At 36.6% G+C, this 19470-nt stretch overlaps 1 protein-coding gene across 2 annotated transcripts; it reads right to left on the bottom strand.

The window, feature by feature from the left end:
* Positions 1-137: 137 nt before the first annotated feature.
* kat2b (K(lysine) acetyltransferase 2B) lies at positions 138-19335 on the bottom strand. 2 transcript variants are annotated; one of them, XM_006635764.3, is made up of 18 exons: positions 18882-19331; positions 16525-16651; positions 13832-13977; positions 13655-13744; positions 13232-13413; positions 10928-11119; positions 10077-10183; positions 9085-9210; positions 8855-8991; positions 7976-8184; positions 7444-7570; positions 6684-6794; positions 3565-3708; positions 3227-3341; positions 2171-2201; positions 1760-1823; positions 1297-1381; positions 138-1215 (listed from the first exon to the last, which is right to left on the bottom strand). In XM_006635764.3, exons 1-18 carry the CDS (start codon positions 19080-19082, stop codon positions 1022-1024), a joined length of 2388 nt encoding a protein of 795 aa, XP_006635827.2. In that variant the 5' UTR covers positions 19083-19331; the 3' UTR covers positions 138-1021. The 2 variants fall into 2 exon arrangements, with proteins under 2 accessions (XP_006635827.2, XP_015212917.2); XM_015357431.2 differs by lacking the exon at positions 10928-11119 and having other exon boundaries at positions 18882-19335.
* Positions 19336-19470: the final 135 nt, after the last annotated feature.

Raw genomic sequence — 19470 nt, 5'->3', positions numbered from 1 at the left:
GAAATACTGAGAACTTTGTCTACTATGGAAGGGAATGAAAAGTGCTATCTCTCAAAAACTCTATGAAGAAACATACTGTATGTAGACATAATAGTGCATTAAAAATACTAAGAAACTTGAAAGAAATATACTTGGCCAGAATTTATTTTTGACTTGTTCTATTTTAATTATTCTAGAAAATATGCAAAAGAATTTTTAAAGCAAAAGTAGAAAGGTCTTAAAATATTTTTTCACATATTACAAAATCCAGATTTTGCTAAATATTTAAAAATACAAACATTTTACAAAACAAAACTACTCATTATTGCACATTTTTATCAAAATACAAATGTCAATAGTCTTTTGTAGGGGAGACATTAAGACAGACAATAAATTAAGACCTTTTCTTTAAAGATATACTAACAACCCTTGAAATAACATCACATAAATAATTATTTTCTACATAAATTAAGCAATAAGCGTGCATTAGGTTTCCTTTTCCTTGTTAAAACACAAAACATTCGGAAAATGCTCTTATTTCCTAATATTTGCATATGTGCTTTAAATAAGTGCATTTCTTATTTGAGTTCCAGACTTTGTGGAACTACTATGGGAAACATATTATATATAATTAAATTAAAAACATAGTTCAGGGTAAAAATTCTGAAAGATACCACTCCTTGAAAAAAAAGGCTGCATTCTGAATTGACTACTCCCCCAGAAAAACCTTATGAAATAGTTCTTGACAGGATGGAATATTAAAAAACATACAAGACCCAGACCAGTACATACATCTACAGGATACTCTCTGGTACTGTACAAAGACACCATGAAGTCATGCACAAATGGTTATATAAAAATTGTGTTCCTGGACCTGTTGTGTCTCCTACTGGCTAGTAGACAAAAATCCCATTAATAATCTTTCAGATTTTCAGAAAAAGTAAGTTCTGTTACTCTGGAGTGTTTTTTTCTGCTAGTGATATTTACCTGAGTAAACAGAGTAACCTAATAAGAATGTACCTTTTGCCTTATACCTGCAAACTTACTTTTCAATTAAACCAGCTTCTTTAATTTTAGTGTAGAAGAATTTCTCCAGTAAGTTAGCACACTTGTAATATTCACTCTCTGGTAGGTTATATTTCCTGCAGTTAGTGAAGATCCTCTGCATGTCAGCCATAAACAGCTTTTTCGTTGTGTAGTATCGGTTTTTAAGACGTTCACTCATTGTCTTCAGATCTGTAGAGCAATCGGATTATAGACTGTTAATCGTATGCACACGAGAATTTTTAAAGAATACAATCCTCAAAAGGTACATACCCATTGGAAAGCGTATCACTTGATAGTATCCAGGAGCTTCCGTTTTCTTGACTGGCTCCATGAAAGGCCATGCATTTTGGTGACCCTATGAAAACAGTCATATATTTTAATCTGACTTTGTAACTGGAAATTAATTGTTTATAATTTCTTCAGGAAACTTCGTAGAGGAGACCGATTCACAGATACTGTACCTATTTTTTAAGGTCACCATCAGAATGTCATACAACAGTCTGTAACTTACACTACAATGAACCATCTTACATACAAAAACTGTAATTTAGCATAATGTAAGCACAATGTATATCGCTAAATCAATAAAATGAGATGTGCTTTTACTATCAGAATGTTCTTTATCAGTCTCCGCCTTTACCATCACAAAGTCCTACAACAGTTTGCACCTTCACTATCAGAACATCACACATCAGTCTGCGACCTTTACCATGCAAGGAATTTTTTTACTCACCTTTACATGTTGCAGGATACTTTTCAAGATACTGTAAAGCTGATCAGGGTCCTTAAGCTCCTTCCTAAAATTTCAGATATTAATATTATTGCTGAATATAATGAATATCTTTACTCCACCTATAATTATAGTGGTGTACCAGAAATCTAATGCATATAGAATGTATGTTTCTTGCATTCTTGTTTAACATTTTACTTTGTATTGGTGTTTCATATACACTGGTTGTTTGAACACACAAAAGAAGTGATATATTCAGATTGTAAATAATGAAATACCTTTTTTCAACCACGGAAGTTTAATGGACTTTCTTCTGAAAGCTTTCTGGCTGATGCACCATTTTTATTAAATAAAATAATATTATGAAATATATCAGTGAATGAAATACAAAACACACTGATGCAAAATACATACCCTTTACCAGCAGGTTTCCATCCAGTTTCCCCTATGAGAGGTAAGGGCAAGTCATGTTAGTGCGTTTTGAAAGGAAAGAGTAGTGTGAAATGTACATACAGAAACTGTAATTTAGCAGAATGTCAAAAATCTATAAATTGAAATTACAGTACAAGCCCTTTTGGTTAAACAAATGACTGATAAAGTGATGGTTATTCTACTCACTAGTGATTTCATAAACGAATATGTAGTAATGTGTAATAACCACACAGATATGCAAAAATATTTATGCAGATTTAAAGTCTCAGATAACACAATTTGATTTACAATTCACCCACAATGTTAAAATAGTACTAAGACAAATATTAAAAAGGGGTCTTGGAGTTCATGAGATAATAGCTGATTTTAATGACTAATTAAAATAACCATGCATTACTTGTTTATTGTTTTTTACAAGTCATACATTTATGTTTTGTCTGAAATGTTGGACCATTAGCAATATAATGGAAACCATTACCACAATATGTGTAAAATGTTTTGGGCTTTTGTAACCCTTATTTGATAGTTTTTACTACTGAGCATTCATAGAAAAATATCTCACATCTTAGCTTGAATGGGATTAATGGATTTGACCTTTGCCTTAAACCAGATACTGTACCTACTCTGTCCATGAACCACAAAACTCTCTAGTGCTGGAAACCTTATCTTAATGTGGGTAACACAACAAAGGTTCACTGATAAGCACTTGTTGTGAGATTGTGGGTTCTTAAATGTTGTTTTTCTCTAATTGTCTACTGGAATAATAAGAAAATAGGTTATTAGGTATTTTCAAAAACATTTGAGCTAGAAGATGTGTTAGCATGCAAGCTGCAAAGGAATTGTAGAGGTTAATTTCCATGGTGAAAAACAGAATGTGAGAAAACACATTCTTTTGTGTTTTGTCCACTTTCTACAGTATATACTACCTCTCTCAGCATCAAGGACTCTACTGTTACTATGAGGTATCAGTTGCTTTTACATTTGTATAATTATACATTTAAGCTAAATATCACATAGATGAAAACCTTAATAACATACTTATTCCAGGAATGCTTTCAATAGGGATCTGCCGAACGCCTTCCTTAAAACAGGAAAGCCCAGGGTAAACCTTTCGGATCTGAGCTTGTTTCCTTTCAATCAACTTCTTAATTATCTGTAAAGAAAAAAAATTAGGTATACATATTAAAAGGGCCCTGTAAACAGGCACATTACTTCATATCTTTCCAGGAAGATTACAGTCAGTACAAGAAGGAGAAATGATCTTGTGAACAACGTGGGAGGACAGGTGCTATGACGAACCCAAGAAGACACGACAAAAGCAGTGACACGCAAGGCATGTTGGGTAGGACCCTGAGTAAGCTGTAAAATGTCAGTACCTCTTTTTGTTTCTTTATGATGACGGAAAACTCTGTGTAAGGGATTCTTGGATTCAATTCACATCCCATCAGTGTGGCACCTTCATAGTCCTTGATATAGCCAACATATTTTGCTTTGGGAACTTTAATGTCTTTAGAGAATCCCTGTGTATAGAAATAATAATAACAGCAAATGCAAACTGGATAAACCAGTGTTGTTTCTAAAAGTAATTATTTTCCAGACTTAATTGCTCTAAGGTAGCATCACATAAAAAGCTAACATGATTCTTCCTTGCATTTACAGCACATTCAATGCAGTATCCACCTCGGTGACAATGGCAGACATGATGTAACAGAAGCCCCACAAATTAGGAGGAGAAGTGAAATTGCTTTACATAATGTATTCTGAAAGCTTCTTTAATGCATAAAAATATTTAATCTCTGACGGTGTACACAGGACATCAGTTTAATATTTCATCTGCATAAAGGTGCCTACAATATGTGTCCCTGGTCACAATATGTACAAAACACAACCAACCCCCCCCCCCAACCTACTGTAATTAATGATGGTCCGACTGTAGAAATTGTCAATGACAACAAGTACCTGGGACTGATCATAGACAAAAACCAAACATGGGACAATGATGTGACACTGTATAAAAGAGGCCAACACAGGCTCTTTAGATAGAAGTAAAAGTAGAATTGTTTTAACACTTTTCTATATGCCATTTATTGAAACTGTCTTAACATACTGTCTCACTTGTTAGTTTGGCAACGTCAGTACCGTTAATTGTAATAGGTTGTAATTATTGAAAATAAGTATCAAAAGAACTGGGACAAATCAAAAACTTACAGTGCCTTGCGAAAGTATTCGGCCCCCTTGAACTTTTCAACCTTTTGCCACATTTCAGGCTTCAAACATAAAGATATAATTTTTTTATTTTATGTGAAGAATCACCAACAAGTGGGACACAATTGTGAAGTGGAACGAAATCTATTGGATTTTTGAAACTTTTTTAACTAATAAAAAAATGAAAAGTGGGGCGTGCAAAATTATTCGGCCCCCTTGCGTTAATACTTTGTAGAGCCACCTTTTGCTGCGATTACAGCTGCAAGTCGCTTGGGGTATGTCTCTATCAGTTTTGCACATCGAGAGACTGAAATTCTTGCCCATTCTTCCTTGCAAAACAGCTCGAGCTCAGTGAGGTTGGATGGAGAGCGTTTGTGAACAGCAGTTTTCAGCTCTTTCCACAGATTCTCGATTGGATTCAGGTCTTGACTTTGACTTGGCCATTCAAACACCTGGATACGTTTATTTGTGAATGTTTATTTGCTGTATGTTTGGGATCATTGTCTTGTTGGAAGATAAATCTCCGTCCCAGTTTCAGGTCTTTTGCAGACTCCAACAGGTTTTCATCCAGAATGGTCCTGTATTTGGCTGCATCCATCTTCCCCTCAATTTTAACCATCTTCCCTGTCCCTGCTGAAGAAAAGCAGGCCCAAACCATGATGCTGCCACCACCATGTTTGACAGTGGGGATGGTGTGTTGAGGGTGATGAGCTGTGTTGCTTTTACGCCAAACATATCGTTTTGCATTGTGGCCAAAAAGTTCGATTTTGGTTTCATCTGACCAGAGCACCTTCTTCCACATGTTTGGGGTGTCTCCCAGGTGGCTTGTGGCAAACTTTAGACGGGACTTTTTATGGATATCTTTGAGAAATGGCTTTCTTCTTGCCACTCTTCCATAAAGGCCAGATTTGTGCAGTGTAAGACTGATTGTTGTCCTATGGACAGACTCTCCCACCTCAGCTGTAGTTCTCTGCAGTTCATCCAGAGTGATCATGGGCCTCTTGGCTGCATCTCTGATCAGTCTTCTCCTTGTCTGAGCTGAAAGTTTAGAGGGACGGCCAGGTCTTGGTAGATTTGCAGTGGTCTGATACTCCTTCCATTTCAAGATGATCGCTTGCACAGTGCTCCTTGGGATGTTTGAAGCTTGGGAAATCTTTTTGTATCCAAATTCGGCTTTAAACTTCTCCACAACAGTATTACGGACCTGCCTGGTGTGTTCCTTGGTCTTCATGATGCTCTCTGCGCTTTCAACAGAACCTTGAGACTATCACAGAGCAGGTGCATTTATACAGAGACTTGATTACACACAGGTGGATTCTATTTATCACCATCAGTCATTTAGGACAACATTGGATCATTCAGAGATCCTCGCTGAACTTCTGGAGTGAGTTTGCTGCACTGAAAGTAAAGGGGCCGAATAATTTTGCACGCCCCACTTTTCATTTTTTTATTAGTTAAAAAAGTTTCAAAAATCCAATAGATTTCGTTCCACTTCACAATTGTGTCCCACTTGTTGGTGATTCTTCACATAAAATAAAAAAATTATATCTTTATGTTTGAAGCCTGAAATGTGGCAAAAGGTTGAAAAGTTCAAGGGGGCCGAATACTTTCGCAAGGCACTGTACATATCCTCGAGAAACCAAGGTTATAAAGAAGGCCAAAAAACACTAAGTAATGTGTACCTCACCTCCTCCATTGTTAATTTATATTAATCCCAACTGGGAGACACCTCTGTGCCCCCAGATATAAAAGCAAATAGTTGCAGGAAATCTTTCATCCATGCTGTAATCTCTCCCTCAAAGAATTTAAAGGAATCCTCTTATCTCCTAAAACATTATGGTCTTCTCTGTTGGTAATGTTTGTCATACTTTTTTATTGTTGTGTTGGGCTGTGCAGTAAAAAAAAACTTCCCTCAGAGGATAATATTCGAGCACTGCTTCAGAAATCCTGGTCCAGAGGATAGGTGCCACCTACAGGTCCACCAACATGACTGCAGCAGAAACCTGGTTTTCCTTGGAAGTCGCACTACTGTCCAGGACTAGCCTTGCTTAGCTTTTAATATCTGACAAGACCCAGCTGTAAGGCGGTAATGCTGCTACCACTGAAAATCCCTGACCTGATTCTTCCCTCACTGGGATTAATCATTGGTGACTTTGCCAAAATACTAGACCACCAGGGAGCTCCTGGACATCCGTATAAATACAGTTGCATCTATTTTATAAATGCATTCCATATATAAGATCTGAAATGAAAAAGGTATCCATATATCTGTCATACAAAAAGCACTCACTTGCTTTTTGAAGTATCCAATGGCATACTCATCTGCATATGTCAGAAAGTTCAGAATATTATGCTTGATATGGTATTCCTTGAGGTGATTCATTAGGTGGGTTCCATATCCCTAAATAAGATGGACATTTGTGTTAACCATTTTATTAATATTTCAGAATATCTTTACAAAACTGTATATTTTACCTATCTCAGAGTGTTCAGTGTGTTTTGTATTTCATACACTGATCAGAGTACACATTTAAAATACTCAAAAAGATTTAGGCTTTCACTTTGAATACTTAACTTACATAAACACAGTGGCTAGTAAAGAATCAATTACCATAACTGTAACTCACGGAGAAGAAGAATTTCTGAAGCTAAATCTAGCATTTTACAAGCAGCTGTCAGACTTCTCTTTCAGAACACATTTGTCTCGAATGCACCTGGCTGCAGTTCCTTTCAGAGTGATTACAAGGAGAGAGCTGGTGACTGCAGTAGTTATTAATACAATTTGAGGAAGAGGTATCCTCTGTAAGTGTAAAACTGTCAAACACAACAGTCAAGCCCATAAGCAAAATTTAGAAGATATACAATAAATTTTGCCATAGCCTCACTGTTCACACTTACTCGACTGAATCCAGAGGCTATGTTCTCTGCTTCCATATGTAACTATATATAACTAAAGACATTTAGTCCTTACATCAACATTTCCAGCTGCCCACTTCAACATTTACTAGCTGTGCTTGACTGTACATACAAACTAAATCATCATTCCTTACTTTGACTTGTTCATTTGAGGTGACTGCACAGAACACAATCTCAGTAAAGCCTTGTGAGGGAAACATCCTGAAGCATATCCCCCCAATCACACGCCCATCTTTGATCAGTGCCAGAGTTTTGTGTTTCCTGTAAAAAAAAATAAATTTGACGTTACAACATACTCTAGTCTAAAGTAACATAGCAGAATTAAATAGATTGTGCTACAGTTACGGTTGCCTTTTTCTAATCTTCAGTCACATATTCTTGTTTTCATTTTCTATTCCTTTTTTACCCTTTGTTAGACTAGTTTGTTTTATACGATTGTTAGGGCTTTTTGTCTATAGTAGCATAGTAATTTAGCATTTTACCAGCACGGCTATGGCACAAATTAAGCCCAAAGTACAGCGGGTGTGTCTATCTGAGTGCTAAGCGGTTAAACTCGGCTGCTTTGTAGGTCAGGTAGAACTGCAATTGAGTCCCTCCCATATGAAACTACAGCTTTGCTCATCAACTAGAGCGGGAGAGGAAAAATAAAAGAAGAAATAAACTTACGGGTCGAAGACCAGTCGTGTAATGTACTCTTTGGGCATTCTGGGAAGTTGATGGGAAAACACATTTTGCAGGCCAACAAGCCAGATCATGATTTTTTTATTTGGCTTCTGGTTTAAGGAATTTCCAATAACGTGAAATTCAATCACACCCCGCCGCTCTTCCAGCCTGGCAGTTTCATCTCTTGCTGAGTGTGCAGAAAGAAAACTGGTCTGTATCGCAAACACAAACAAAACAATTGTTCAGTAATATGCATATGTTACACACGCTCTGAATCCATACCCACTGTTCCGGTTCTCCAAAGAACAGACCTATTGTTAGCGGGACAAGCATTCCCTTTCTATAAAACCTTCACAGAATGGAAATTTGAATAGTAATCTTCTGCGTGCAAATTATAAAGTAAGATCAGTTAATTTTCTGACGATTGTAACCCACATTATATTTCTGTATTGTGTGTATTTAGTGTTATTTAAGCAACAAGCCTTTCTTTTCCATTTTCTAGTTGATATCATCTTTAAATATTCTTACTGCTGTGGTGCTATTTTTTATCTTCACAATATAGAAGCACTGGTTCTGACACAAGGGATAATGTAGTGAACATAACTGCTGCATCAACAAAGTCTATGAAGTATGTCTTGTTTATACAAGTTTGGATAAAGGAGATGAGGCAGTTATAAAAAAAATCTAGATTACTGCAATGTTGAGACATATAAAAATAAATACTACTATTATTTCTAATTAAAGTTCTAATTAGGTTTTTTAACTTTTTGATCAATTAATTTTTTTTTAGAAAAGCAGTCTATTCTTAATTTAAAAAGTATATACAACGTATTGGAAAAGTGAACATTTCTGCAATGAGGGCAATTTTTCAATTCTGCCCACCTCTTGTCCCAGCACGGAAGATGGATCTGTGATGGTGGACATCACTTCATTGATCAGTTCTATAGGAATATCTCCCATGACTCTCGGTCTCTTTGTTTCTTCAGAAGCAAAAGGCTCTATCGATTTGCGTTTTTCACCTGGTGAAGCACACCAAAGGAAAACGCAATGACCAATGTGCAAAATCCAAATCCACAGGACAAATGCTTGGAATGACACTGGCATGACGGTACCTAGTTCTGGATCTAGAGCAGATGTCACTCTGCAGGCACGGCTTAAATTCCCACCGTTTGCTGAGTCAAGGGGTGCAGGGTTAACACTGTAAGAAAAGGATCTGGCCACAGGAGGAGCACTGATCACTACATTAAATTGAGAGAAAATTATTTAACTACACAGAATGTGACAAAAACAACAGAAAACAAGAAAACAACACACAAATTGCAAATAAATATCACAAGATACTGCTATAGGCTTGGTAATTTACTTAGTCTGAAAAATTCTAGGAACAAAATATTAAAAAAACGAGACTGTTAACAAAAGAAATGGCAACATTTAAAAATGAGTAGTAAATATTTTATTTTCAAATCCACAAGAAAATTAGCAACTCTACAGTATCTCCTACAGATTTTTCACTCTGAAACACCATACATTTTCATATACAGATTCATTTTTTGTAGTATTTTTATACAAAATATGCAGTCACTAATATTGAAGATTTACTTCAAATGCACTATTGCTTGTAACTACCATGCAATAGCATGTAGATGAAGGAATACATACACATTTAAATGAGTTATGCATAACAAACAGGTTTTTCAGGCACATTTGACATTTCTGTCTGTGCATCTCAACAGAGCAGTCAGATCTGTCAGTTTCACTCATAAAGTGCTTGCTAATGTGGCATCTCTTAAAAACCACACAAAACCTGGCACATTTCTCTTCTAAAACATTTTCAACAATTGTAAAAGATCTCAAACTGTACCACTAAAAATTGCTATGTTGCAAACCATAGGTCTGTTAATAAATGCATTTAGGGAAAATAATATGCACAGTGATAAATAGTGATAAATTTGCTTTGTATAAGAGTATAAAAACAGCTTCAAAACCATTAACTAAGTGATCCAAGCATCTCATCATGCCTGATCACTGCTGTGCAGTCTGTTTCATGATCTCACATACTGTTGTGTCCTTCTTTAGGAATCCACAAAAAAAAAAAGGAATTTACCTGTCTGAATTCCTAACTGGCCGGTTGTAGATGAACATGCCATAAAATCTTCATTCCAGATAGGAGAATGGTGGCTATAAACCTCTTCTTCAAGCATAGACAAAAATCTAGGGAAAAACAGTTTTTTTTTCCACTCATTAGCTCATTCTTTTATGTTAATGTACATTTATAAAAAATAATGTTATGGCTCTGTTATTATACGATGCATACAGAAAAGGTAGAAAATGAACAGGTCAATTCCAACAGACCATGTAACATGGATATTACACTTGCCAGCAATTAATGAGGATGCTCAATTTCTAGTCATGTATGTAAATTACAACGGAAAGGGACTTACAATACACTGTACAATAAAGTTTATCCCCCAGACAATATCAGTAGCAATAGGTCAGACTGAGGAGAACAAGGCCTCCAGTGTCTACAGAAAGCTGAACGAGAAGAAGGAGGAAGCTAAGAAAGCAGAATTGTAATAATAGTCAGAACCACATTAGCTGGGTGGGGGAAAATTGTTAGTAACTCATGAAGTAATGATATTGTTTATTCACTGTGATCATACTTGAACCAGCCAAAAACACTGATTTATAGTACTTATGAGTGCAAAGAATACAATGATAGGCTGCCAAATTATTGTCTATCCACTTGACTTATATGCAGCAGATTGGAGTAATATCTCTTTCTGCATGGCAAAAATATATATATATGTTTATAATCCCGTATAACAGCTGCATATCATCAGAAATCGAATTTGGGCAGTTTCTTGTGGCACTTACACAAATCACATTTTTAACCTGTATACAGTAGTAGTACAAGCACCTAAGGAAGCTCTGATCATGTGATTGATACACTCTTACTTTGGAAAGTGTGTGAGGATTAGTGTTCGTTTCTCAGGAGGGAGCTTATCTTTCTCCTGGCGGGCTTGTTCCAGCAGTTGCCTTCGCATTACAGTGAAGACTGATCGAAGGAGAGTCCTTCCAAATATCTGTGTGGTCTCATACCGAGGGAGACTGTCACAGAACTGGGGGACGTTGCAGTAGCAGAGCCACCTGCAATGTGAAAGCAATTTAAAAAGCTTTGGTCTAGATTTTGAATCACTGGTCATTACAAGCTGCGGTGGCAATGTCTATCTACAATTCTGTACCAAAATCATAGTATTTTCATTTTCCACTCTAATGCTTAAAGAAATGAAAACTGTGTTCAATACTACTACACCTTTAAGAAAAAGAACCTAATTTCCTTTCAAAGAGATTACTCTTTCTTTTGTAAATATGTTTCAAGTATTCCAGGTGATTATTATTGTCTTGCTGGTAACATGAAATGTGAACACATCCCGTAGTTGGTTTTAGTGGTTTTAGTGTGGTGGAGTACAATTAGGTGGTACCATGCTTCAGACAATATATATTATCAATTTTCAGAAATTTCCTAAAACCACTTGAGAATATACAGCCTTAAATCTGCATAGAACTTCCCCCATGCTCAACTGTTCTCTTTATAGGCTAAAGCTGCTTGTTTCCACATGTAGTATTTAACAGCTGAAATAATGATGTCATTCCAAAGCCCCCTTTGACCACTGTAATCATTTTTTGTTAAATTTCTGTGTTCCTGTGAATGTTTTGCCTTTAGTTCTTATCATTCTTTCTTAATTTAGAAAGATGTAAAGTCTTAAAGGTATTCTCGTTGTTCCACATCCCTGAAGTCTTAATTTCAAAATGGACCTATAGTTGATGTTGAACAACACCTGAGGCTTCTGCCAGCTTCTGTAAACTTGTTGATTATGCTTTGGATACCACACTTTGAATATGAAGTGATGAAAACTATTTCAACGTTTTCTCTTCTTTATGTATAAATACAAATCAAATCTCCTATTTAAGTTTTAGCTTGTTCTATCCCAACAGGTGATCCTGATGGATCTGCAGGTTGTAGTATGAAAAGAAACCTTTTAGCTCTACTAGTGAGAAGAGAGTAGAAAATGATGTTAATGATGAGAAACAATTGAAAATGTGTATGTTAGATATCAATGGTTGAGCTACTACAATACTTTTCATTGTCTGTCAATGTTGTCTACTTTAATTTGTTGTGATCAAAGATTTTTGAATATTTTGATCAATGTGAATTAAAGATTGTTAAACAAGATTGGTTTCTTCTTATCCAAATTAAGCTTTCTTAATGAGTTAAAGCTGTTATAAATATCAGAAAGCACCAGTAAATGCTTTAAGTAAAATGCATCTCTTGACTGTAAACTTCATAATTCATTCCATTGCTGCAAGCATTAGTTACATCATCAATAAAGATAAGCGGACCAGTTCGAGAGACAGCTATCACTCATATGATTATAGTTTTAGAAGGCACTATATTTTAAAGTTCCAATACAAACAGCAACACACTACCAACACTACTACCAACTTTTCTTCCTGCAGCAGAACGTCCAAGCCAATACCCCAGTATTATGAGCAGGGACTCTGAGCTACAGGGAGTGGCATCTTCATATGATGTAGAATAAAATTCCTTGAAACATTTTGCCTGTTTGTTTTTACTCAAATAAGACTCATATGATGAAAATCAAATAAGCCTGCTACACTCTTCACCTCATATCTGGCTGTATTGAAATGATTTATTGAAAACTGATATAGAAGTGCAATCTACAGTTAGGTTTCCTATTAGAAAGCCAAAAAACATTATTAGTATGTTGAACTGAGCACCAGCTGTTCAAAGAAGACATTTCTCATTAAGCAGCTTAACTGCAGAAAGAAATGTTATATTATTAAGTACTAAAGTCTCCATTTCTATACATTTAATCTAAGTAACTTTCAACACTAGGGAATTTACTATTTATATTACAATTATATTTCATGGTGTTGTGGATATTGTGAGATAACCTTTTTTTTAAAAAAAAAACAAAGCATAGGAAATCCTGCTATATATCTCTCAAGAGAAATGAAATAAACTAACTTCTTATTCACAAAATGAGGAATCAAACTCTAATTTAAAATGTGACACTGGTGTTACAGAAAACTGTGAGCATTCATGTGTGTGGTTTAAATAATTTTTATGAACTAGATTAAATAAGCCTTAGCTAAGAACTACATTTTCATGTTCAAGTATGTATACTTCATTGTAACATAAGCATATAGCAGAAACACTGGGTGTCTATTTATTACCTGGTATAGTTCACTTTGTAACCCACTGCATCATCAACGGGTGACCGTTGTCTCCTCTGAGAGGGCGTCTCCAGCTGCCAGTAGTTGATCTGATTTAGAAACATCTTGGCCAGTTCAACAATTGTCTGCCTTTCTTTCGAAGGAAGGTGGCTGAACTTGTACTGTACAAAGTTATTTACTCCCTTTTATAGAAAGAAAAACAGTTACATATTGTCAACAGTATGTAAAAATAAAACGTCTCCATATGAGATCAACAAAACATTCTATTAAATGTTAAAAATACAGCTTACAATGCATAAAAGAGTACATGAGCTGACACAAAGCAAGCAATGTAATAGTGTGGCAACAGTTAATGGTAACTCAAGAACTTCAATGAATAAACATGAAAGGTAAGAAAATATGAAAGATTAAAAAAACACTTACCTGTTCAATGCTTGGTTTTTGAAAAGGAGGGCTTTCTAGGGCTCCCTCCACCACAGGCTTACCCATCTGCAAAATACATTTTCTCAGAAGCTAGAAAGAAAATGAATACAACAGGTCATACGTTGATCACTGCAAAAGGATATATCAATAATTATTCCTTCCCACAGCAGAACGTACTTTGAACAGGGAAAAGTAAACTTGTTTAGTATCTGCATCCTCTTCCTTATGTACGCAGGTGAAGAGATACTCCACATCTAGTGCAATTCCCAACAACCGGTTCATTTCCTCCTCTGACACATTTTCCAAGTGGGAAACATGATCAGCTGAAAAAAGAAAACACACAATAAATACTATATTTATTCAAAAAGTTTAATCAATACAGAACAAATTAAAAGCAGGCCATCTGTCTCAGCTTTCACAATCAGTTGTTGTTAGTTTACTAATCCATGAAGAGCCTCACTAAAAGAGTTTTTCGCAAAAGATCAAATTTTCCTCAATAAACCGTATTGTGCTTTACCAAGGTATCCACCCATTTACAGAGTCTCCACATTGTGTTGCTGCCTGTGCCTGCAATCATGACACTTTCCAAAGAACTTTATAATTAGCATTTAGACAAACTCCAAACAATAGCCACAAAATGCTGATATTATGTAAACAATTTTTTTTAAATGTGATGATTTTCAATTGTGTAAGCAATTCAGTCCCTTTGCTACTGTACCCTAAATCAGTTCAGATGCAAAATAATCATTTGAAAGGTCACAAATGTAGTCACAAATGGTTTAACTTGGTAAATGGGTCTGTCTCTGATTCCTTCATATATTGAATTTCAAGCTAGATATGACAAATCCACCATGGAGATCTAGGAGCTTTCAAAATAAATAGGGGATAAAATTGTTAAAAAGCACAGATCTAGTTACCCTTACAACAAAAGGGTACTTTTCCTACAGTGAAAATCATCATTAAGAAGTGGAATTGCATTTTTTCCAGCGAGACAAGTAGGAAACCTGTCAGGGATGCCACTATAAACCAACACTGACTTTGAAATCAATGACAGGTGTAAAATTCTACATCTGGGCTGGGAGTCAAAACTCATACCTAAACAATATCTCAGTTCATACACAAAGTGACCTGTATGGTTGATTGGCAAGACAGAAGGGCTTACTGAACAATACTCAGCCTAAATCTCATGTGAGATACTGCAGAAATGACAAGAAGATGAGTCAGACGAGACACAACTTTAAATTTGTGGGGTAAATGCATGATATCCGGCACAAGTCCAACACTGCACATCACAAAGACAGCACCATGCCTACAGTCAAACATGGTGGTAGCAACATCATGTTATGGAGTTACTCATCTGCAGTGTTCAGGAAAACCTTGTTAGGACTGACACAAAGAACAGGCAAATCCTAAAAGAAAACCTGCTTGAGTCACCCAGGATTTTAAAATGGGGTCACAGATCCACATTTAAGCAGAACAATAACTAACATCAAGGCCTGAATGGTCTGACAAGAACAGAGTGGATGTCCTTGAGCACGTTTGTCAGGATTATGACTTGAAGCCAATAGAAAATTAATGGCAAAGCCTTACAGTTGCAGACCAACAACAAATGTGTCAGGAATCAAAAACTTTAAAAAGAAAGAACTGGAAGACATTACACAATGTGTACAGCTGGCCGAGACCTATCCAAAACGACTCTCAGCAGTTACTGCTGCCAAAGGTGTTTACCGCAAGTAATGACTCAGGGGGATGAATGCAAGCAGTCAATTACACTTTGTATATCTTCTTAGCAACTTTTCCCCAACATTCAGCCTTCTTCATATATAACAGCGTTCAGCTTTGTCATTTCATTTTTTAATTAAATCGTTAATCTGAAAACAAAATAGATTACTTATAATTAATCATAATGTGACATTTTTGGCAGGGGTTGATCTTTTTGCAAGATATTGTACAAGAATTGTCTTTTATCTTACATGATTTTGTAAATGAAGTATCTCCTATTCCAACCTTGGATTCTACTTGCACTTAATACGCATTTAAAGTATGTCTTTTGGTTCTCAGTTCATTGTGTCAAGTGCATAAAAGTGACATTTTCAGTCTCTCTAAGGTTTGGACACAGATAAAACAACTGTGTCGGAAACGTGGACATGGAAGCCTACAGACCTGACGTGAGATAGGCTGGCCGAAGACCCTGCCATGGGGAAAATAACATGATTTCACTTACATAACTTTTAGTGCTAAGCACTCATGTCTGAAACTTTGTTTCATTTTGGAATGTTCCTGAGTTCATGTGCCATACGATGAGCAGAAGCATTTTGTTTTCTTTCATGTGACTAATAGTAAAGAATAGTGGAACTGTAAAGTGATTTTTATTTTTAAAAATAAACTTTTAGAGAAATACCTGCACCACCACTCCGTAATCATTGCTCATTGGGAATTTCTAAATGGCTACCTCACCCTTCTCCATCTCAGGGAGTATTTTCTTACTGGCTCTGTATAGTGGAAATATTCATACTGTGTTAGGACCTCTTTCAATATTTTTCTCTTAATCTACCCCCTTTCAAAACAGGACATAATAAAACAGAGGTTGAAAAGCTTCTCAGCAGAGTCCACTGAAGTTCTATTTTATACCTCTGGCAAATCCTATTTTTTTATACTATGACATGTTAACACAACAAAACAGTATGAATGCTACTCCTACAAAAAAGAAAAGGATATAGAAAAAAGACACAGGAAGTGAAAGAGGTACTACATTAAACTTCATGTCCAACTATAGAACACCTAAAGCATTCTACACCTGTGTCTTTAAAAAAATTCAAACTATCCAACACTCCCTTGGGTAATTCTTTACAAGTCCTACAATTGCTTACCCAGTAAGTGACCGCAACTGCGGCAGGGCTCAGTGAGGCTGACAGTTATCTGCTGCAAATCCACCCGGGGAGGAGTTGGGGGTGGATTTTGGCTCTTCCATCCATTACATTTACAGGACTCTTCAGCCTGCAATATACAGGAATGGGCACTTCATGAATAGCTGGACTAGAAAATACAAATGGATGACTTTGTTCTTAAATGCCATGTATTTCTCCCGAGCTATTGATCTGAATCTTTTTTTTTCCCCATTTGTAGTTGCATACAAATAAAACGTTTGTGTTATTTTAAACCATTGTGGCAAATGAAAGCTATAATACACACAGATCTCAGCTTGGCTCCAGATAAATCAATATTTTGAATATAAAGGAATCTAAGGGGTGCTGGGAAATGAAATTAATTATTTAAGTACTCTTCCCCGGAGGGCCATTTTGTCTTCTGGTCTGTGCTTCAGGCAAGTTCTTAGGCAAATTGATTTTAATTTCAGGCGTACTTTTCAATTTTCTCTCAGCTCTTAAAAAAGATTTTTAATGTTCGTAATATCAAACCTGCACCAATACCTACATCTCAGAACTCATTCATTATGTTAGCTGATATGTAACTTAAGTAGAAGGCAAAAACAGTCATTGTGAAAATGTTTAATTCAATGTGATGGCCACCTGTGTCTGTTTCTCATGAATTGACCATGTTTATTAGTTGAAAGAAAGAAAATCATAATGAGAGAGCGGAAAAGAGACTACTCTAATAACCTTTAATGTATTCATACAGTTTAACTAGGGCTTTGACACACCTGGGTCGAAAATGTCTAAAGATGCCAGGAGCTCAGGTACAGGCACCAGTTAGCACTGGTGATTACATTGAGGGCCAGCTGAAATGAAAACCAGCAGATGTTATTGTCCCCTCAGAACAGCACCGGGAACAACTGATCTAAAAGACAAGGATTGCCTATGGTGGTCTTGAAAGACCACATACCTGTACGTGTTGGTTTTTGTTGTTGCCAAGCTCTCAGTTACAAGATTAAACCCTTAATTTACTTAATAATTAGAATAATTTGAAGTGTTTGACTGTTTTCAGCTCTTAAACATGTTAAAGGATGCCTTTTAACTACTGCATTTTGTAAGCAAATAAAGATTTTAGTTTAGGTAACTAAGCTTGACTGGAATGAAAACCGGTAGGTGTGTGGTCGGGGTCCTGCAAACCCACGATCTGAAGCAGGAGTACTCGACATTGGCATTTCCATCCAATTCCTTTTCTCCAGCGAATTCTGATTTATCAAGATACTCTTCAGAACCTGGACTAGAAAATCAAATAGCAACTCAGGAATTAATTTATTGAAAGGTTTAAAGTCTCACAATAGCATGGAATTGAAGTGACAGAGTTAATTATCCCCGGCCTAAGAGCTAAACTTGTTTTTGTTCTGTGTCAATCGGCTTAATTTCAGTTTTTAAACACTTGCAAACTGACACAACGAAGGAGTCTACTTGTCAGAAGAGAATAAAATTTAAGCAAGAGGAACTTTTATAATGGCAAGGTTTCTTCTTGTTTAGCACTGAATTTGTGTAATGTTACAGAAATATAATAAAATGGTTCAGTGTTATACTAATACTATGCTAGTCTATGCAGTACAAAACGGACTAACAGCCTTAGCTTACATCTAAAAAAAAATAATAATACATGAATCACAGCTAAGAGCAGAAAATAACAGAGAAGAAAAAAAAGGAAATTGTTCTGAAAGAAAAGTTAAGTTTTGGTGTCATCGGTGCAGCAGAAAGTTATTGCAATGCTGCATGTGACCACTAGTGATATCAAAACAAGCTCTTCTGCAAGCCCGAGCTCTGTGTGTAGTACAACTCAAGACGTTTTTTGCTGCCACAGCTATTCGCAGCAAACGTGCACTGAGGAACAAAACCAAACTCCGCCTACCAGCAGCTGTCATACTGTCAAAACAAAGAGGCTGGTTCTGAGCAAAGACGACGATTATCAAAAAATAAGTTACACGTTTCACAACAAGCAACAATTCCATTAACGTATATAGACAACTGATTCCATATTATCCGAGAAAACATTGCAACATTTACTGCCCATTACTCGAAATACGGAATATTTGACACCGAGCCAAGTGTGTTTACGTCCACTTTTTCCCCTCCAAACAATGAGTGCAGACCATTATTTAGTGATTTTACGATGTACAGTACACCCATACTGTACTTTTTCATTACCTGCAGGTACAATTTCTAACAGAAACGAGTCACATTTCCTCATTGTTTAAATATGCAACTTTCTTGAGGAAAATCCCTACGCTGTGGTTGCACTCTACAGAAGCGCATCAGATTGGAACTGTTAGATCTGACCTATGTACCTTGCAAGAGGAATAGACTCCGAGTTTCTCCAGCTTCTTCGGCCGCGGAGCGGAGCGAAGCTGCGCCTTCTTCACGGCGATACCAGCAGATCCCGCAGCAGCGCCCGAACACTCCGTCCCTCCTCCCCCGGGAGCAGCAGGGGCCAAGCCCGCCGCCCCCACAGCTGGGGAGCCCTGCTGCAGCCCGCTGCTCTCCGACATCCTAAATAGCGAGCCCGAAACGGACTCCCCAAGCCGCTGGATGTGTATCTCTCTATTCCACAACTGTAGGATCAGACATGGCGCTCATCCCTATTTTTTGTCATTGTAATCTCCGCATGCCCTCACTAGGGGGAGACAAAATTGGCATCCTGCAAATATTTAAAGAGGTCACAGACATGCAGCCTGTTGTGGCAATAATTTCAAGGTCAAATGGATTACGTCAAGCAGAGTAATGGAGATCAGTTACCTAATTTGAAACTCTCTAACCACTACAGAAAGTGAGCATAGTATTTCTGAGAATGCTCACTGGGTATTTAATATATGTATACAAATCATACCACTGAAACTGTCAGCACTAATGATATTCATGCCTGTCAGCATTGGCATT

Source organism: Lepisosteus oculatus, chromosome 10 (genome assembly GCF_040954835.1).
Source record: "Lepisosteus oculatus isolate fLepOcu1 chromosome 10, fLepOcu1.hap2, whole genome shotgun sequence".
NCBI lineage: Eukaryota > Metazoa > Chordata > Actinopteri > Semionotiformes > Lepisosteidae > Lepisosteus > Lepisosteus oculatus.
Note: the sequence above shows the minus strand (reverse complement) of the source record. Positions and strands in the feature narration are given on the sequence as shown.

Coding starts and splice junctions, on each gene's coding strand:
- kat2b (XM_006635764.3), bottom strand. CDS start 19,082: ATGTCGGAGAGCAGCGGGCTGCAGCAGGGCTCCCCAGCTGTGGGGGCG. Junction 3,709..6,683: donor TTGGATACTTCAAAAAGCAA/GTGAGTGCTTTT, acceptor TTCTATACACAG/GGATTCTCTAAAGACATTAA. Junction 3,342..3,564: donor TCATAAAGAAACAAAAAGAG/GTACTGACATTT, acceptor TTTTCTTTACAG/ATAATTAAGAAGTTGATTGA.